Below are 22043 nucleotides of genomic sequence, written 5' to 3'. Positions count from 1 at the left end.
TATTTCGTGTTTTGTACTGAGTGTTTCAGCGGTGACTGCCGCTAATTATTGAACATAACTGCTTCATGACAGTGGGACTAACAGAAATTTATAGCAGTGGCAGGCATTAGAATTACAGTACTCAATGACGTCTACTTTGTAAGAACTCAGAATAGCACCAGTTCTGAGATACACATACCCAAAAGGTAATGATCAAATAGATTTCTCTTTCACACAGAATTGTCCCACAAGGCTTACAGAACTCATTGTTTGTCATCTTGTACAAGCAGATTATGCGCCAGATGTAATTTATGCTCAGTAATACATAAATCAGTCATGCAAGGTGTCTCACTTTAGGTTGGAAGTTCGAACTTCTTTTAATCTTGCTTGTTTTTATTTTGTTTCCTTTGTGAGCATGAGTGAGTTGGTGACCTTGGCACATATTGTCAAAACTGTTTCTTCATCACTGGGAATCGCAAAATTTCATTTACACATGAAATTCCCAGTTACTGATATGGTAGGCTTCGAGCTTAATTCTCTTATCTTTCATATGTTTATCTACCAAGTAGTTTTATCGTTCATTGAAACATATCCATGCAATGCAGAGTGGGCACCCAAATTATAAATATCTGTTCTTGCTTTCTACCCTGCTCTGGTGTTTTCAAAACCTAGCATTGGTGCAATGGCCTGTCTGCACCTGCAGAAAAGTAGTGAAGTGGCTAAAGTTAAAGGTCAACAACATAATTAAGATACAAAGCAAAAATATAAGTTTGCAATTGTCCCCCATAACCATAGTTTTGCTTAGAATTAAAAAAAATGGACATCCTGCTGTGGTGTGAGAGTTGCTTTGGGCACCAAGGAGACTACATAGCACCTGTGCTAGTGTACAGAAAGCAAAAAAAAAATTACTCCAGATTGGAGCGGCAGTGGAAAGTTAAGCACAGATGTTTTATTTCACGCACCATTAATGTGGCTTATCAACTGCTCCTGTTGTATGGGAACGCATACATTGGGAAGATAATCCTTTGCGCCATTGTTACCTTAGCGGGACACCAGAGAAAGGTAGAAATCGAGAACAGGTATTCACACTTGGTTGCACACAGTGTATTACCTGGAAGTGTTTCACTCTACAAAAGACTACTGTGATAGATAATCATAATGCCAAAGACAAAAGAATTAAAAGAGGTATGTGTCAGTCATCCGTCCGTGACCTCCAGCGTTTATAGAAACACTTCTTTCTGTATATGTGCCAAGCCGTAGGGAGGCTTTACGTAACTCAGTCATGCTTGCTTAGTTAAAGATTGGAATAAGGGAAATCACAAGAACATTGTATGAGTGATTTCTAAATGTGGCACCTAATGTAACTTATTCATGTATGGGCTGAGGATAGATTACAGCCAGTGCATAATGTGCTCTTACAGGATGACATGTGATGAGTAAAAGAAGCCTTCCTCACATCTTCCTCTTTGTTTCTTCTGGATCTTTGTGCACTATGTGTATTGTTACAGCTGCGTGCACGTAGCTGGGTATAGTTTTTTTATGTGTTCTGCTTCCTTCCTTGTCCTCATAATTCATGCGCCATCTTTGCCGTAACAAAATACAGCTACCTGTGCTACTTATTTTGTCAACGTGTTTGCATTATGGAAAGTTTTGTATTAGCGGTTATTTCTACCTGTGAAATTGTCTGTGTCAGCTATTATACTTAGTCTTGCAAAAGTATGTTTCTCAACATAAATAAGTGATCAGTATAAGTGTTGCTGTATTTATTTTTGTAATTTTGTCAGTTATGAAGTTTTTATACACTGTTGCATGTTGTATGACAGAATAAAATTGATGAACAACTTTTTAATGTGGTGTTTTTCAGATCAATTTTCATCTCACGCTAACATGCACAAATTGTGTGGGAAAAAGTGCCAACAAGAGTACCATAAGGTAAGACAGCTGTTTTTACTGTTGGATTGGATTATCAATTGCCAACCAGTTGTTTTTAACAAGCATAGTATGATGCATAGATAATGTAATCTAAGTTGGAATGTTGTTTTTATTGCATTTCATTATATGGGTCTCCTTTGCACATAAGTGCAGCCTTTCTTATTTGTTATGTGTAGCTTACTTGCTTAGAATGTTAAGTCGTAAGTTTAGAACAGGGAAATAGGTTGAACTTATAAATCTTTTGACATATTATAGGAGACTAGTGCGGTGGTGAACTAAACTTCTACATGAGTTACATAATATTTTGGGGTCTCATCAAGGTTCTGAGTGGCATTGCAATGTCATGCATATGCAGCTGCAGGCTACATATTTGATTTTGCCTTTGCTACATTTTGCTTGGTTGGCTATTGATTCCAGTTTAATAGTAATGAGAACTGTCTTGCTTTCAAAGTGATTCTGTGCTGACTGATACATTTGAATTTTCCAGAAGACAATAACAAAGACTGATGAAATATTAACTTTTTCTTGCTAGCCTGCCATGTGCTTTTTGGCACGTTTACTGTGGATTCTTTGTTATCCTATGTTGTCTTTTCACAGTAGTCTTCTCGAGAACTAGCCGTAGTCGTGTGTACTTACAGCAAGAGTTGACACATTTTGAAAAGCGGCTCGACACTGCCATCCGAGAGTGAAACGACTTACATGGATCAGTTGCTTTACTTTATTTGCAAGAGACCGGCATTACGCACTAAGGGTAACTTGACACACACTGCTGGAGTCGTCTGACTCATCTAGAATTGTTAACCGACTCCCTCAGCACTAGTCTTGTAACCCTTTTGAGAGAGTATAGGCGACTACTAGAACAGAGTATGCATGACTATTGTGTGCGGAGTCACGCAAACACCTTGTATGGAGCACAGATAGTCTTGGGACTCTCTGCCAAAAGAGAGTTCGGGTGTCTCCCACAAAGTGTGTCATATACGTGACGAGTCCAGACTCTTCGAAAAGAGTAAGGGATACTCTTTTTTTTCTTAGTGTGTATTAAGGAATGACTGTTTGATGGAGTTGTTCGCGTAGTATATTCGTGAAAATATTACTTGGAACAATCATGCATAATAAGAATTGTAGTTATTTATTCCTCGAAATCATTTCACAATTTGCCTTCATGCCGCAGGTTACAGGTATATAGATGCAAAATACAATAATGAGATGAGGGAAAGCAACAGAAAACACCGGAATATTTCTTCGCAGCCGGCCAAGCGAGGAATAGTGCCTCCCGTTCGTCCACATGGCAACGTTTCCTCTTTCTTCCATTGTTAATAAAAATCCGTACTTCTCCTTTATTCGAAAAAAACTCAGTGCCCTTCCACTCTGTGAAGAAGGACGACCAGCGAAGCTGCGCATTTGGGCCCCTTAGTGGCGAACTGTACCACCGCCGCGGGTCGGGCTGGCATTGCACTATCTTAGGAATTTTTTTTCTACACCCCGACGTGATAATGGGGGAAGTAGCCCCATAACACCTTCGCTGTAAAATATGCTATCACTTCGAAGTTTTGACCAAGATTGCCATTATTTACAATGACGGCGAAAAAATTTCGTAGTTGAAAGCTTTCTTTGTTTTGTTTTTAGTTCGTAGTAAATCGTAGTGCGTTGTCTATTCGCCCTCCCCCCCCCCCCAAAAAAAATAAAGTCTTTATTTTTGGTGCCCCTCTTTGCTGAACAAATCGCAAGAGAGTTTTCAGTTATTTTAGGTCGTCCAATTACATGTGCCAATAAACTTTAGGCAGTTTTAGCAATATCTTTATATATTCAGCGAATGAAACGCTTTAACATGCCATCACGAAAAGGAGCATCCGAAAAAAAAGACAAAGGCGCGCACCTATTCTAGTGTTGACCTATGTTCTAGGACATCACAGTATTATACAGGCGTCCACTTTAACCCATCCACGTTAGCGTAGAAGCTGCGCAAGTCTTCCATAAACAGGGCCTATGTGGCTGCAAGCCGTCATCATCCCTATCAGAGAAGGAAAGGAATTTCTTGGAAAGTGCTCGGGCTTGCATAAAGCGATAGAGTCGTTCAAAGTTTTTCTTTCGATCTCATTATGTAGATAAACAGCTTTCACAACTCACAATTCGGTTAGGTTAGAAATTTTTGCATTCACCTTAGACAGAGCTTAGTTTAACGACGACCCATTCATCAGATATGATATGGACAAAAAGAACAAAAGTGGCATCACATCTGTTAACTTACGTTCTCAAGAATAACGACTCTAGAATGGTAGTGATATGTCCGTACACCCTCGAGACAAAGCTAATGGCTAACAGGTGGCACGTAAAACATCAGTTTCCTCGCATTGTACTGTTGCAGTTTGAATCTCAAAGGCACACTGCAGAATTGGTTCAGCCAAGTTCAGACGTCTTTTTTTTTAGCAATCTTCACTGGTCCCCTTCGAACACACTTATATCGTGACACGTATTGCCCGAAGACGGTGTGAAATTGGTATAGACGCTGCTTATATGTTAACAATAGAGTACTGTTGAGGAACAAGGCTTTTGTGCTCATACCTTTGGCCATAGGCGACATCATTAGGAAGTTCACGCATGCCGCTCCGTGGCCGTGCCCCAGTATGGTGACGTTCCGGTGGTCTCCTCCGAACACGTCGATATTCTCGTGGATCCAATGAAGTGCGGCTATTTGGTCCAGAAGCCCGTTATTGGCCCGAGAGGCTCCGTCCATCGCAGGCAGGAAGCCTGCGTGCCCACGTGACATGTATTTAGAAGCATCACGTAGACTGAATCACTCGGACGACGAGTGGGAGCACAACCGCATTTACCTAGCACTCAAGCAGAGGCTTCCTATTTCATAGCCATAGTCAGTCTTCGGCGGTGGTAATTCAGCATCACGTGATCATACTGGCAATGTATACTATGTTCCACACCTGCGTCGTGGCCGCAGGCTGCTTCAGTATTAATGCCACAACCAAACACTTGCGGTCTGCAGTTGCGTGAATTTCATGCAATTATTTTAATTCAAATAGTATATATATATATATATATATATATATATATCACAGCAGCAGCAATCATAGTGCAACGTCCACAGCGGGCACCTCGCAGTCTGGCGGATTCAGTATGTTGACAAAAATGCAAGAAATAGACATATCAAAACAGACAATGCGAGCCATGAACGGAGTGGCAACTCCTCCGCACAGTTCTCCGCAAGTCGAGTTCGCGTCAGCAGATACACAGAGCAGTTCAGCGAACGTGAGAGCTAGAGAAGCCCCGCTGCTGTTTTCGGAAGTTGCCTAGCTTTAGGCACTAGCTGACTGCTTTCGGAAATACCGCAGCGCTCATATATAGCAAAGAGAAAAAGAAAGAAAAGCCAAAGAGAATGATAAGCACCATTGCAGATTGAAAGAGGGGCGTGGTAAACGGTGGGATCTTGGTATATTTAGGGTATATTTAGGGTATACTTCCCTCGGCGGTGTTGGAGTCCCAAACAGAGCCGGAGTAATGACCTTGGTTTCTGTTTCCCTTACTCCTTAGGATAAGTCGGCAGTAGACGGAGAATACAAACACGCGGAACAATCACAAGCCAAACTGGAGTGGCAAGAGCAGAGCTCAACGAGATAGAGGGGAACAGGAGAGTGAGGGAGCCACAAATCTTGCCACTGCCATTCCACAGTAAATCAAAGCAAGGAGCTCCTTTCTGTGCCTTCCGCGATGTGTGCGGCTTTGCTGCCGAGCCAAAGAATGAAGAGGGAGGCATTGCTGATGGTGGTTTCGGCCTAAGCGCAGCATCTGGCGCCGCTACTACAACATGGCCGCCCCACAGTATGCTGCATCGGCTTCCCGCTGATACCTTTCCTCATTTTGCTGCTAATTCCGATCTCCGGAGAGCCTCGCAAGTAATCACATACGAGTGTACAAAAGAGAAAATGGAGCGATTCTTGGGGCGGTCCTTAACGAAACGCTAACTTGGACCGGCAGCGAAAGTGCAGGCAGCTGGAAGCCTCGAGAGATTACGTGTTAATGAATTATTTCACTGCTTACTGTGTCGCAGCTGTCTCCGCTCTCTCGCTGCCGCAGTGATTCTGGTACGCTTATATCTCGTTATTTGTGTTCACTTCTATATTATTGTTTGTGCAGGCTGTGATGAAGGCTCTTCTGTTTTCACTTTCAGTTAAAGTGTTTTGTTATGGTGTTCACAATTTTTTGTGAATCACTCTTCTCTTTAGCTTTAGGTATTTTGTTCTTGTTCCTTTCTTTTTCATCACAATCAGCGTACCACTTGCGAATGCCATGTGGTTAAGTTACAAGCCGGCTCAAAGTGGCGGACAGGCACAAATGAAAACATGAGAACTCCAAATGACTGTTTATTAGGAGCAGTCCACTCACCGAAGCCGTTAGCGCTTGCGACGGCTAAGCTTACGACTGAGGCCCAAGCGGTGTTTTAAGATCAAAAGATTTCGGCACACTAGTTTTGCCAGCGCCTGCCATCGTCGTTAAACTTGCCACTCGTGTTCTTTCGCAAAGGCTCCCTCTCCTCAATTCCCTCTTTTCTCCTGTAGTTCAGACGCTAGCCGCGTGGTCACAATAGCCCTCCCCTTATATAACAGAGATGTCGGCATTCTTTTGCAGGAAAGAATAACCTGTAGTTATGTCACATTTTTTCTTACTCAGCTGCTAGGGCTTCGTTTGGAACACTTGTTTAAGGGAAACAGTCGCAGTTCCAAATTCTCTTATGTTACTTTATGTAATCTCTGAATTCCGCCCGTACTCATTCTTAGTATGCGAGATACGTATGCGAGTAGTATGCGAGACAGTGTGCGAGATTCGAGATATGAGATTAGGTTACAGTGGCGTTGCAACCTGTTATCCAACACAATTCAAGAAGCTCGAGAGAGCAGATGTTCGAATAGTTCTGTTGCATTGAAGCTGTGAAACCCGTGTTCTTTCTGACCTCCGGTATCGAGAACGAAAACAAAAATGGCAAATAACAGGAAGAATCAGGAGCCCCAGGGCTCCAACGTTCTCCTTCTAGCAAACAAAAGCGAGACTTCATTCAGGTGGTGATGTCAAACTTACCGAGAATTCCGAGCCTGTAGTTGATGGTGACGACGACCACATTTCCGTAGCTGGCGAGAACGGAGCCATCGTAAGCGTTCCCAGAGTTCCATTCGTATGACTCGCCGTGGATGAACATGATGACCGGAAGTTTGGTAGGGTCTCGCGCCACTGCATAAACAAAATAAAATCCATGAGGGGATACATAAGAATGCACATATAATGTAACTGTGAACCTAATTGTAAAATTAACAGCTTGGGTCTAAAACATGGGACTTCTGCTCGAGTATGAGATTTTATTGCTTTTATACTTTCTTTATTTCCTTCTTCCTGTGTTTTATGCGAAGCATATTACTAGAGCTCAACCCAGCTCCTCAGGCGCGGCGGTGTCGCCTTCAATACCACGTGACACCGTGACGTCACGACAGAGGAGAAACGGGGCTCCAACTCGCGCCGTCGCTCGCGGCGTCGCGGTGGTATATAAGCAGCTGCGCTTGCCTCTGCTAGACTCTCACGAGGTGAGATGCCTCCTGGAGACAGAGCTGCTCGTTGTAATGAGAAGCGAAGGTTGCGGCGTGCTACAGAGACTGTTTCTAGGTGGCTTTGCTACGGCGCAGCGACTACGCGCCCCGCATCGGACGCGGTGAGCGTCGAGCAACGCAGCGTTCGGCGCGACAACGAAATGTGCGCCTAAGCAAGCGCCGCACGCCTGAGCCGACGCCGACGACACCGGCTTTTCTGCGACACGAGCTCCTTAACGCTGTCGCGTTAAAATAAAGGCTAGTATGCTTCGCATCCTGGGCTTAACCTTAGCTAAGCCACAGCCAGTTTTTTTTTTCCTTTCTTGAAATTTAATTTAGTGAGCAAATGCCTCTCTGACAGCCAATTTACATGTCGCTGCACCTTTGTAATTCAGAGAACTTTCACCTCTATGCGAAAGCCCAAATGCACAACACATACCAGACGTGCGCGCACACACACCTATTCGCGGAAATGCACACGCACACAAGTGCATGTGTGTGTGTATATGCATATAGGCATATGCTCTCACACAGGCGTACATACTCTTTAGTGAATTTGATTACGATGGCCACGATCATGACGACCATAAAAATGGCACACCTCAGGCCTTCTGTGCCAAACCTGTTTTGTCCAGCGGCATAACGTAGGGACGAAAGTACATGTAAGAATAGTCACGTGACAGTGTTGTCTTCGCGAAGTAAGTACGCTGAGGGACTTCAACAATGCGCGTACCTGCGCGAGTGCGGGGCTTAGAATAGCCGACTCAAAGGGATCGTGTTACATATATAGGAAACGGTGCTGTTGTCTACACGCGAATCGGCAGGAAGGTGCGCGCACGCGTTGATGGCTCCGCGGCAGTTCGAGGAGCGCGAAGAAGGGAGGAGGAGAGGTGGCTGGGCGTCCGGTTTGTTCTGCCGTCGGAGAACGCGATTCTCGTTGATTATGCATGCCGACGCGACCGAAGTCCGCGAGCCGAGTGGAGCAGTCGTTCGCTGCGGGCGGCCTCACTGGCTAAAGAAAGCAGAGCGAGCGGACGGGCTTCGCGAGACGAACAGGCAGGCCACAGAGCAGCTGTTTCCGACGCCCTGCCCGCTTCTCGTCCCTTCTCTGCCTCTCGGTACGTGCAATCCGTGCATGCGCAAGGGCTATCTACTACGTATGCATGACGGTGCGAAGGGACTCGCATTACGGACTCCGCCATATGTTTCTGCTTTTCTGCGTCACCGTCGAGCTTATTTTGCTTGTACGCGCCTTGTCCTGTTGTCATTTCGCGACACCCTTGTTGAACCCCCCGCCGCGCTTTCATTTGGAGATGCGAGCAGCGCTTTTGTCAACGTACGCACGCTTCCGACTACATGGTCCTCGAAACTCGGAAGATGGAAGGTGGGGAAACATCTTGTCATCATAGTGTATTAGTTCTGTCCTGCGTGAATTCGCAGCTGAGAAATGGCAGAAAAGAACAAAGTACGTGTTGATTTTCAACAAACCTGTAAGAGCATATGCACTTTCATTAGTCCGCGTGGGAAAGCTACGCTTGTGCCCGCCACGCGTGAACTTAATTCGCACGCTTATTGTATCCCTAGATACAATAAAGCAGCTTTCATGATGTCTGAGTCCGATAAAAATTGTCTGTGTTGCACATAAAGCGACAATCATTATCAAACCACAGTATCACTGGCTCAATGTTCACCTGGTGATCTGACGTAAACAATCCCGTCACACATGGGTTGGCACATGCTAAGGGCTTGACGGTTGCACTCTTCAGAGTGCAGCTTTGGTTTGATGTGTGAAATTAGCCGGAATTCATTAGGATACAATACAGTACAATACAATGCAGTACAATACAATGCAGTACAACTTTATTTCTATCTTAGAGATGCAGGAGGCTGTGGGTAAAAGCTGCCTCTAAGAGCAGCTTGACAGGTGCCCACATCTCCCCCAATACAATGTAATCAGTGGTACCAGCAAACGCCAGACACTCTACTAAGAGAAAAAAGAAAAAGACATTTAAGAAGATTTGTAGATTATCCCCAAAACTCACGTGCATCGAAAGAAGTGAAAGTAACGTGGTGATTTGTTACTATTCAGTTGGAAATGTTTTAATTACATGGAGAAAAATAATTTATATAGTTTCGTTTCGTGGTTTCTAAAATGTCAATTGCAGTTCTCTTGTATTCGTTGAAGAGTGAGGGCTGTGCATTTGACAATATTTTTGTGTGTGCAGTTCATATTTGCAATTACCACCTTGCAAATTTCTTTATATTGAGCAGCCCATGACGCGACGTTATCTTGAATTTCATCAAAGTTGCTGAGGAATTAGCAACCCAGAAACGGCCATGACCTGAGGAAATTGTATAGTTATAGTAAACGATATTTCAGAAATTTCAAACGCATTTCGTGAAACACCCTGTACAGCTACCAGTTTGTCAGGTAATAGCACCGGAAAATGTCCTGTATTCAACAGGAACTGGCAGAATAGTGTTGTACACTGATTCCATACAAGCAAACAGGAACATGCATTGATGCCAGCGTCTGTTTAAGTCTGCGAGCAACCTTCTTTTCTTTTTTTCTTTATTTTGAAGGGGGGGGGGGGGAGGGGAAGTGGAATACTCTGATGCTACCACATGCTCTTGAAGCTATCTCGTACTGCTTGATATTAACAAGTAAACTGAGTACCTTACGTAACGTAAGTCATCTAAGTAGTGTTGCTATTATATTACGACGACTTTTTTATCGCGGTGCTTATAGCTGAAAAATGTGCTTGCAATGAACAGAAGGTCTTTGATCACCACTTGACCATTGTGGCGAAAACTGCGTGCCAAGTTACCGTTGCAGAATGGCAGTGTACTTAAAGGACAACCTAAGAGAAGAAAGCGCCTGATAGAATAAATAAATAGAATCTGATTCAACATCTAGTTGAAGTGAATAAAAGTCAATATCTTCCTGGGCGAGTTGGGGTTGTGAATGGGGTGTCTGAATGGAATGATTTATTGGGAGAGCTGCGCTGGAATGAAAATGTTTGGTCGACATGAGTGCAAGTTGAATCGCCTTTCAACTTATCGTCATGAGTTATAACATTCCTCGTCATCATAATTATAGTCATTATTATTGCCATCGTCGTTATCATCATCACCATAATTGCCGTCTCGATCATCTTCATCATCACAGTAATAAAATACATATCCAGTGGCACATATTAAGTGGAATATGGCCAAGTTGGAGTCAAATAGGTTCATTGAAGAGCGGAACATGCCCAGTAACGCCACGGGAACATACAGAATCGCACATACGCAGTTGCCCCAGTGGCACTTATATCTATAATGCGTTGTCTTCGGTATCGGCCCATGAAAGCCGCCGGAAACTGACGTCTGAAACAACGTACCTGACTCGGAAAAGTGACGCAAACTAGCCAAGGAAGACATGCTCTTCAAAATGCCAAGTTGATCCATTTACAAGATAAAAGCTGTTTCATAATCGAGCCTACACATCAGCTCGCAACTTCTTTCGTACTTGCGGTTGTGCAATATTTCCCATTCTGTACTTAGACAACTAGATCAATCGTTCCTAAATGGTATACGAAGAGTGCCTAGCAAATATTACAATGCTTTTGTGTTACTTAAAAATCTTATTTTTGTAGAGATGTTGACTGATCTTGAATTGAACTGGCCATGATATCAAGCACCTGTAAAGCGTGCTCTGTTGCAAGAATATTCTTGATGCGGGAAAACAAAACAAGGATTTGAAGGAAATTTAATGGCATTAAATAACAGAGGGAGGGAAGAATGTAGAGGGTGCTCAACTTCTATTGACACAGTTCTCTTTTTATCCCCATACTTCTATGTTTTTGATTATTATACGACCCATACATTTTAGATCATTGCAGGATTTGGTTTGTTTTTACAGCGCAGTTCTTAAGTTACCCGTTCCTACTTTGAGCGTCGGCTTCAGCATCGGCATAATTGGCAGAAAGAAGGAGCATAGCCCAGTGGAGAACGAAGGATGGACATAGCGGAGAGATCGCTAGTAGGAAAGTAGAGGAGGAAAGTATGTTAAAAGAGTGAGGAGGAAAGCCGAGTTCCGCAGGAGGCGTGCTCCACGGCGGCAACCTGCTACGAGATGGCGCCACAGTAGCGTGCGCCATCGCCGGTCGCCGTTGTCATTACTACAGCAGGCAGCGAGCGCGTCCACTGATACCTTATCAAGTGCTTGGCTTCGAACGCACTGCGCATGCGCTACTTCGCGTGTGCCACCGCTTCTAGAGATTGCCCTCCGCGCGTGCCACGCGCTCCTGTATACACGCTTTCTTTCTGCACAATGAGCTATGCAGGCGGTGGAATCAAAACACCTAAAGAGCTGTGCTCAAATTTCGCATTAGACAGTATCGTAATCTTCGGCGAATTTTTTTTCCAGCTGCCCTGAAACGTTGCGCATACATGCGTGTTCTGAAGCCTAATATTGTGTGGGAAAACCTATATGTACAGGAATTTACTACTTTATTTAGTTACACAGTCATATATAGAAATCCGCTTCATGACGCTCACACCATCTCTGCCCCTGAACGTTTCTCGACTCCCCAGAAGAGACAAAATGTTAGAATACACACAGTACTGCTGTGTTGCACATTGACATCGCAGAGAAAACGACGTTAACACTACTTCGGATTGCCATGTTTAGTTGGTAGAGGAGACAGCAGACCCCACATCCCAATAAATATTGTTGTGCGGAAACATATTCACAGATAGTCACCGCATAAGCGAAGTCACAGGGAAATGGCAGTAGCCAAGATGGAGCGTAACCCGGCATCATGCACGTATCCGATTGGCTGACCAAACGCCAGGATCTCATGCCCTACTATACCGCACACTTTCTTATAGCTGTCGTTTATGAATGGTCAATGCACCTTGCTATTTGTTTTGTATTTGGCATCATTTGTATAATAGTTAAATTTTATTCTGTTCACTTCATTTTCTTATAGAAGCGAGAGGTAGAAGAAAGATTAGCGATATGTTCTTTTTTACGTATAGTAAAGGTACACTTTTTTTGAAGCATGTATTTGTCATTTCGTTGAAGCTCTGGAGGGTGCCATTCAAGATTAATTGCTTTTAAAAACGTATTCCGGTATCTCTTGGGTGGCTTTACTAGGCAAATCAAAACAAAACAAAATATTGTAGAACGTGTTTGGCCTCCCGATATATTTTTTTACGAATGGCATAGCAATCACTATACAACGTGAACCATAAGAATTCAGCATACTAATGCCAGACGACAGCTGATTGTACGTTTATTGCTACAACAGCGAGGACAGGAGCCATGGTAACATCAAAACCTGCGTGGAGTTTTCATCGGACGCTAAAATAGCAAGAATTCTCACGTCCCTATTCCTTTGTGTGTTAGACAAGGTAGACATGAGCTCTGCAAAGAACACAATCCGCACGCACCCACAAGAAAGGAGGTACAAAAAGAATGTATGCAGCTAGCAGCTGCACCCGAAAAAGCGCATTTGATGTCAACACCATCGTCAGCGTCTTTGTCCCACATAATGGCGACGAAGTCAACCTACTAACCTTATGCCCCTTTATCTGCGCTCTGTGCACCGAGAAGGCTGCCGCAATGGACGGCAACTGGAGGTACGAACGGCGTTGCTTTCACGTGGACGCAGAAGAAGGCCTCGAATCCTTGCTCCGCAACGTTGCGCAATCACGTCTTACCAATGCCCAGACACGGAGCCATGCATTACATGGAGGCGAACGTGGGGAAGCAGAATTTTAAATGGAAATGGAAGTTATAAAAGCGGAGAGTAACTGGATCCCATGAATATCTTCAACAAAACCAATACGAACCGACTCAGCCGCCAAACGATAGGTACGAAGGAGCGCTGGGAGCGAATCAAGACGTTTTCGCTAAGGCACATTTTCTTTCTTTTCTAGTAGGGACTGTAAGACCTGCATGAATTTGGTGACACGGAACTTTACTTTGCGTCTGTAGTAGGGTCGATACTTGAGCTGGGTAGACAAGGTTATTTGCAAAACTACTGCTGTGTCTTTGTTTCTACGTCACACTTCATACACATACACAATTTCTTATTTGTTGCGTTTAGTATTTCCTGTCCTTCAAATGAGAATTTCTTGTCAGCCCAGCGGCACATTGATGTGGTACGCGTCTCTGCCTCATCCATGTTTCATGCAATAATAATAATAATAATAATAATAATAATAATAATAATAATAATAATAATAATAATAATAATAATAATAATATGTTGCTCATATTGTGATTATGTGCCCGTGTTTCCAATATGCATCATCCAGCAGTGGAAGCACGGTAAGATGCAGAAGTGGAATTTGTTGACAAGAAAGGCAGAAAGTATTCGATGTGTTCTCCATTTTTTTCATTAATCTCCATTTTCTTCCTTCATTTTTTATTCTACATGTCTCATCAATTTATGCATTTTTTTCTTTTTCGTCATGTGTACCATATTCATAGGCACGCTCCTACAAACCAACTGAGGCTTAGACCGGCCTGTTTATGTTGTTTTGTGTTTTTGATGGCAATAAGCATTATTATTATTAATATTATTATTATTATTATTATTGTTGTTGTTGTTGTTGTTGTTGTTGTTGTTACTCAATTTGAATAGTAGAGCGTGTGCGCTCCCTGGGTATCTTTTTCTCCATCTTCCTCCACATCTCCCGAGCTGGCTGTCCCTTCTGAACTGACCGGCTTTATTTTTCTTTTCTCTTTTCGCACTACCACGCAGGCCACTCATTGGCTAGACACTTTATGTTTTGAATTCATGCCGTGTGCAATCTTTGTTGTCGTCGTCTTCGAATTATTGCTTCTTCGCGCTGGCCCAACCACTGCAGCGTCTCGTTGTCCTCTTCGCATAGCTGACCCACTGCGATCATGGCACTCGCGCAGTTGACACATCACACCTTCAGAAAAAAATAGGGTTGCGTGTAAATTTGATGATTTTCATACACTTTTCTATTTGAAGAACTGCAAGTGTTCGGATAATTTAGTTCCTTTTATTTACTTAGTAATGCTGTTAACCTTCTATACAGCGTCGTTACAGGGTGGGGGTGGGGGGGTGTTCAGTGAATGTAATTTGCATATATGCTGGCGTCCTGAAAACCTAGGAGCGGCTCTGCCAGCGGTACCACTGGCGCGGCATATATTCTTATATTCGAAAATACAACCGATCATGTGCAGCCTGTCAGCGACGCAAGATATCTTCTCATACGACAGGCCCTCGCCAACCTTTACCGTGTCCTGCACTTCCTTTTGACCGTGTTGGCATCGACCTTCATGGGCCTCTTCCATGGACTGATAACGGAAATTGTTGGATAACTGTCGCAGTCGACCATCTAACAAGATACGCCGAAATTGCTACATTGCTTCGGCTGCTGTTCGTGACGCCGCCGTATTCATCTTGCGGTACGGAGCACCGCGAGAACTGCTCACCAACCGAGGCCGTGTCTTCTTTTCCAAAGTTATTAACGAGCTACTCGTCGCGTGCCTATTCACCCCACCACTATGGTGTATCACCTACAGACTAGCGGTCTAACGGAAGGATTCAACCGCACTCTTGGTGACGTGCTCACAATGTATGTTGCGTCTGATCATTCCAATGGGGACTACGTCCTCCCTGTTGTGACGTACGCGTATAATACAGGCACTCAGGCTACCACAGGCTTCTCACCAGTTTTTCTTCTTTATGGACGTGAACCATCCTCTACCCTCGCCAGCGTACTACCATATTATCCGGATGCCTCGGAATCCACCCCCCTTTCCGAAGTTGCTCGCCATGCTGAAGAGTGCCCTAACTGGCTCGCTCAGTCACGTTGGATTTCCAAGGAATCCACAAAGATCGCCATGATAACGATCAGCCCACACAGTCCTTCGCCCTGGACTCTCACGTCTGGCTTCAGTTTCCCTTCCAATCTACAGGCCTTAGCCTAACGCTTGCTCCGAAATATCAGGGTTCGTACGGGTCGTCGAGTGGACTTCGCCTGTGAACTATACGGTTGAACTGGAGACAGGATCTTCGGACAAGCGCCGCCGTGGCCACGAGATGGTTCACGTAAGCCGCCTGAAGCCGTACCACGGCCTCGTCATCGTATCATCACCTTAGGTCGCAAGGATGGCTGCTCTTCGCCGCGGGGGCAATTGTAGTGGGCAATATGCATGTAGCGCTGTGCGCACTGCCACCGCTGCAGCGCGAGGTCCGAGCTCGAGCTGCTGACGCGAAGAGCTAGGACTTGTCATTAAGAGCTACTTGCGATCCCTCGAACGAGCTTCAATATACTCCCTTTCAACACGAACATACGCTTGAACACAAGAAAAAAACTATAAATCGCTGCACGTTTAACGGGTGGCTTAGCGAGTGAGAACGTTTCCTTTGCATAAACTTCATTGTGTTGCTTCCGTGAATGTATATTGGCGAAAAGCGTCTGCACCTGCTCCAGTCGGGCCGCCGCTCGATGCAGATATTGCTCATATTGTGATTATTTGCCCGTGTTTCCAATACGCATCACCCAGCAATAGAAACACAGTAAGATGCAGAAAGGAAATTTGTTGACAGGAAAGGCAGAACGTATTCGATGTGTTTGTTGTTAAATACGTAACTGCATACATACCTATCTTTTGTGGGTCTCGCGGACTCATGTACGCAACTTGCTAATTATCTTCACGGGCTGTGTTTTCTTTTATTCTAATGGGCCCAATTCTGTTACAAATACCGTAATAATAGTTTTCTTTGCCAAGCCGCAAGGCGAATCCGGTGCTACCTAAATGCGCCAACCTCTGCTATTACACCATGTGAATGAAATCCAGCTTGGCCTAGCCTGGCCCTCAACAAAAGCTGCAAATATTATTATTTAATAAATATTCTAATGGCAGAGAATGTTTCCGGCACTGTTTGCGCAGATGCCGCGTTAGTAGAAATTAACCTTCAAAATTCTGAACGCTGCTTGGAGTTTCACAGCAATTGAAATGCTATCGCGAGCTCGATTTGAGCAGCCCTGACATCACAAAGCGGGCTGCCCTAAGTCCCTATGCCATGCGCTTGCGCAGCTTCACAGCAATACTTTCCAATCTGCATTCTTAATGACCCATAGCCGAGTTTCCACGTCAAATTGTTTCGAAACGAGACACGCATCTCGTCTTTGTTCCCAGACTCGTAAACAACTCTTTTGTTCCGCATCCTTGGAATCGAACTACGCGGAGTTACGTAGAAAGAATCTCGCGCGAAGGACTTTCTAAGTGTTGAGAGTGGTAGAAGGGGCAGTGAGGGAGAGCATGCCGGAAGTAATGTATTCCACACAAGCAAATGAGCCGACGCAGCGAGCAGATAGGCGCGATTACGCCGCCTCTCGCAGGACGGGGTGTGCTCGCGCCTCGCATAAGCCCACAAACGAGACCGTTGAGACAGGAATGATGCTCGCGGGCGCGGAACAATGCTCGCGTTTGTCGAGATGGAGGAGGATGGCATCGGACTTTGCAGTGTCTTGAAAGTGCGTCATCAATTATACCGTGACGCACCCCTTCTACACTATGTAAAGGTTAATGAGCCTGTTTAAATCAATAAAATTTCTCCCCTCTGCGTACCAAGCGCTAACCCAATACTCTTGCAGTTAAGTGCCGGAAGGAACGGACGTATTTGAAAGAAGAGTTTCGAAATATGTTTATGGCTTTGGCATTGCTGCTACTCGGTGAAATGAAAAGAATTAAATGTAACTTTAGATTTAGCTTACAGGCACGGTTTCAGCCCTCTCTGAGTTGGGTAGTGTACTCTAACAAAAGTTTCAGGGCGCAACGGTTATAAAGAATGCAGAGACAATGGATTGGCAATGAGGGACAAAATATGCTCAGTATTTGAGAATATCGCTGGGTGGTGGTATCGAAAAAATGCCCGTAGTGGTTGTCATTAAGGTAAGCACTGGACGACAACGACTTCCACCACTGAGTTCAAAATAGTTAAACCGGTTGGACATTGCGCAGTTGAGTGTACTCCAAAATATTTGAGTAAACCTGACCAGTACTGCACTAACAGAATTGTGCAACGCTTAGGCGATGTCTTACAATACACATACCAATGCTATTACATCCTTGAACCATTGTCACCTAACATTTACCTAACATGTCACCTAAGGTATACAGTAATAAAATAGCCTAGTTGCATCTTAAATGCCCTTTTTGACGTCACGCAGGCTACATAATCACCTCAGCTTCATGCGCGTCTTTGGTAGCTCGAATGTTTTTAACACATCCGCACTTACACAACCCATCCGCATGTGGAATGATCTTCCCGAAGCTATTGCCTCTGAAAATAACCTTAATACGTTTCGTCACAAGCTTCAGGCGAATTTTTTGTGATAGCGCTGTATCATGAATTGGTCGTCTAAGTTCATAATTTGTTTATTTTGTGACGTGCAGCATTTTCTTCATTTGCACTCAACCGCTTCTCTAGGGCTTATTTCGCAAACGAATGTTTTTGTGCTGCATGTTTTTTTTTGTTCCCTTGCGCTGGAGCCTTGTTTTGTACTTTGCAATTTACTTTGTTGCATTACGTTTGGATGTTCACTTGCTTAGCAACCATGTTCCCTACTGGTTTGCTTGAACTTTCATTGTAATGATTAAACCAACTTTACTCAATGCCCACTGAACCTGTTAAGGTAGCTTAAATTAAAAAAAATTGTCTTAATTTTCTTAATGCAATTTTATTAAAACTCGCAGTTTACCTTTACGGTGAAACCACGGGACAGCTTCAAGGTGAGAAAAACAACACCTAATTCCATTGATTTAGTTTCCTCGTGCGCATCAAAATTTTGTCTGCCCGACACTACACACAGATCTACTTACGCAAATTCTAGTCAGGAGCTCACTTACTGACCACAAAACACAGACGATATGCAGTCGTTTCCGTTCTATCAAGCTACGAGGCCTAAAAGAATCATGCTTGCAGAAGAATGTGCTGACAGGCAGCCTAACAGCGAAATACCCTGTCCACAAAGCCATCTGATCCAGAAAAATCCGCACTTGTCAGGCTTGGTCACTCGAAAGTGGCAGAGAACCAGCTCACCCGTAAAGAAATAACCACGCAAGGGCAGAGAAGCGAGGGGTGGAGAAGGGATTACGGGTGCGGAGGGTGAAAGAGGGACCATGTTGCGGTTTGGAAACAGCAAACGTACCAGCAAACAAAAGAGAAAGAGATAGAGAAAAAAAATAAGCAAGAGAGGCAATCATAGTGGCAAGTTGTAGCAGTAGTATAGCCTGCCTGGAACGACCGGGTAAAAGAAGGGCGCGAGGATCCAACCGGCGGCAAAGCTAGGCAACGCATCAGGACCGGACCAGACCGACAACGGAAACTCGGGCGTAAAACTGCATTCGGGTCCACCAGAACGGTGGGTCTCTCTCTTTCTCTCTCTCTCTCTCGACGGTAATAAATCGAATTGATAAGACGATGGGTAGATGGAGACGCACGCATCAGGCTAGGGAACAAACGCAAGAAATAGAAGCAAAAGCAGCGAAGAGAAGCGGGAGCTATGGGGAATTCGAGAAGTACATATAAACGTGGCAGGACGCCCGATGCGAACGGAGCAAACTCGTGGTGCTGAAAAGAAGGAATATATTTGTACAACAGCAACACGAGAGATGGCCCTGCGGACGCCGTAACCTGCGGCCACGATGCCCCCACTTCGTCACTGGCCATGCGGAAAGGCAAATAAACAAGCAACTTCGCACCTCGACGCGCCGATATGTTTTCTGTCTCTCCTTGCCACGTCTTTCCTTTTTGTTTCACTCACATCTCCCTACTGCTCGAATCCCTGCTTTGTTCGCCACAGGGTTACTTCCTGTTGTTTTCCCCCTGATCTCTTGCGTCATTTTTTTGTTTCATTTATCTCATTTTTCGTTGTAGTCTTTTATTTTTGTCTCATTCCGGGTGCGCCTAGAGTGTGGCGAGAACTGTGCATCCACAATTTTCTTGGTTTTGTGTTTTTTGTTTTGTTTCTTGAAACGGCCGTCTCTTGCTTGTCTGGTTTCTCCACACCGCGGCGGGGACGCGACGAAGGCGTACGAACGAGCGCGATCCCTCGAAGAAGCAAGCCATCGGTCGCCAACGACGGTTTCGAGGCCGAAGAGCTTCGGAACTAGCCACAGAGAAAGACGGCCGCGCCCGCTCAGGGAACGGCCGGACGTGATGTGGTGGCGGTGGTGACCGTCGCCGTGCGCGGCGAACCAGAAAAAGAGCTGACCCCGCTTCTCTTACTTACATCCTTTCCTCACCCTCCCTTCTCCTTCACTAGACCCTGGTGACAGATCGGTCGCTGTTGTTTCTTATCCCGTCTCGATGCGTGCAGGCACATTTTATTGTTGTACTTCAGTGAGAACAAACGGCCTGGCTGGACATTCTTGTGTTTTGTCAGTACGTCCTCTCGTTTGTAATTTGAAAGCCTACGCGTTAGCGTGTCCTCGTCCTGTCTCGTGTTTTTTTTTCCTCTTCAGAAGCCGCACCCTTTCCTTCTGCAGAATATTTTTTCTTGCCTACAGCTTGACTAGCACCTTATCTTCACACAGTAAGTCATGTATATTGGTAACAGCCGTATGGGACATGATAGGCACGACAAATTTTCAACGCTTCTCGGCGACAGAGCTTGACCATGAAATGGAAGCGTCGTGGGAAACATGATCAATTTATAGAAATGCGGCACAATAAAAACACCCCCACCCGATCGTTCTTTCTGCGTTTTTTTTTTTCGTACTTCTGGTCGACAGTTGAGTCTGCACACGAAAAATAGGTAAAAGAAATCAGTTGGTAGTCTGAACTTCTGTAGATATACGCTATGAGGCATCTTTCACATAAAGCATACTTGTGTGCAATGAGACCCGACATGAGTCTTCTTACATAATAGTCTAGAAGATCCTATTTTTCACCACTAATAGGGAATTCGACCACGGAAAGCCGATGTCTCGCAAGGCCAAATCATACGGATGTGAAAACCGTTTCTTATGTATTTAACGATAAAACTAATTATTGTTGTTAGAAACTGCACCAGCGGATCTGTAAGGACACATTTCTTTCGACTTGCTAAAATAAAAGCTTGCCCTCGTAACACTTGTCGGTAGGTGTTTGTCATTCTTTCTGTCTCGGTCAAACGCGGCATACAAATGCGTCAAATGCGTGCGTGAAGAATCGCGTGCTATAAGCAGAAGCTAGCACAAACGATAAAGTAAGCAAAAAGAACACAAAACGAAGTGCTTGACCTCACGTGATCGTTTCTTTAACGGGTTACGCGCCAGGGCATGCTTAACACACTATCCGACTGCGAACATTTCCTTTCGTTGGAAATAGTTACTGTAAGGAGGGCTATACAGATTTTCAAAATATTTCATCAAAGACCAGTGATGGTATCGCACTTTCCCGCCAATAATAAGTTCAAGTTTATTCTTCTTCTAGTACAGACTAGAAACGTCCTCCCGGGCTAAAAGCTCCCGTCAGCAGCTTGACTGGACCCAGGAGGCATTATAGATGGGAGCGCGATAACAGTAACCTTTTTTGGTAAAAAAAAACTTAAGCAGAAATTTACTAAACATAAACTAAACATAAATTTTAAAACTCAGATGCATGCTTATGACAGGATGACAGGATAATGACAGGATATGAATTATGACAGGATAAGTAAAATTATGGGTTTTACGTGCCAAAACAACTTTCTGATTATGAGGCACGCCGTAGTGGAGGACTCCGGAAATTTCGACCACCTGGGGTTCTTTAACGTGCACCGAAATCTAAGTACATGGGTGTTTTCGCACTTCGTTCCCATCGAAATGCGGCCGCCGTGGCCGGGATTCAATCGCGCGACCGCGTGCTCAGCAGCCCAACACAAGGCCAAATCACACGGATGTCAAAATGATGATGAAGGATGGAGGCCACTGAGCAACCACGGCGGGTGACAGGATAATCATGCCTTCAGGTCGCATCATGCCCCCTTCACATTTCCTGCCATCAAACGTGCTGCTTGAGCCTTATCGCCTCCGTCACCATCGCTAAACCATTGTCAATGATTGCACCTCGTTCTGATGGAGCAGCAGCAACTGGTGCGGCGGACCCGGGAGACAGCAAGAGCCGCAGGAGCCCTGGACTAAGGGCGCCTCCCGCACAAGCAGAAAGGCACCTGCTTGTCCTTTATTTTCTTTTTTAAATAAATGTTTCTCCTCCTCCTCCTCCTCCTGATGGAGGCGTTCAAACAAATATTCTAAATTATGCAATAAAATTTTAAGTGCCGCCGTCGGCTTTTATCTTTCTTATTCTTTTCCCCATTTCTATTCTGTTTTCGCGTGCCTGGCAGTATTCCTGTACAAATTCCGGACCTACCCTAATTCAACCGATTATCTTAGGCGACGTTCCTGAATGGAGCGTCACCGTGCCTCGGCGCCACCACGCGAACGCGTTTGTGCCACTGCTCGCGCGTTCGTCGTCGTCTTCTTCAACAGCTGGCTCCGATGCCGCTCATCGTGCAAGCGTTCTCACACCGACCCTCCCTCTG

At 44.7% G+C, this 22043-nt stretch overlaps 1 protein-coding gene across 14 annotated transcripts in view; it reads right to left on the bottom strand.

Annotated features, from left to right (window-relative positions):
- The window catches only part of LOC135918168 (neuroligin-4, Y-linked-like), a 694509-nt gene that overhangs the window by 62948 nt on the left and 609518 nt on the right, over nt 1–22043 (bottom strand). For all 14 annotated transcript variants that reach the window (XM_070532204.1, XM_070532198.1, XM_070532197.1 and 11 more), the window contains 2 exons: nt 6997–7146; nt 4474–4659 (listed from right to left, as the gene is read on the bottom strand). In XM_070532204.1, coding sequence (XP_070388305.1) covers nt 4474–4659; nt 6997–7146 — 336 coding nt within the window. The remainder of the gene's footprint in view (nt 1–4473; nt 4660–6996; nt 7147–22043) is intronic.

This window comes from Dermacentor albipictus, chromosome 1 (assembly GCF_038994185.2).
Source record: "Dermacentor albipictus isolate Rhodes 1998 colony chromosome 1, USDA_Dalb.pri_finalv2, whole genome shotgun sequence".
Classification (NCBI taxonomy): Eukaryota; Metazoa; Arthropoda; class Arachnida; order Ixodida; family Ixodidae; genus Dermacentor; species Dermacentor albipictus.
This window is presented reverse-complemented; position numbering and strand designations above follow the sequence as displayed.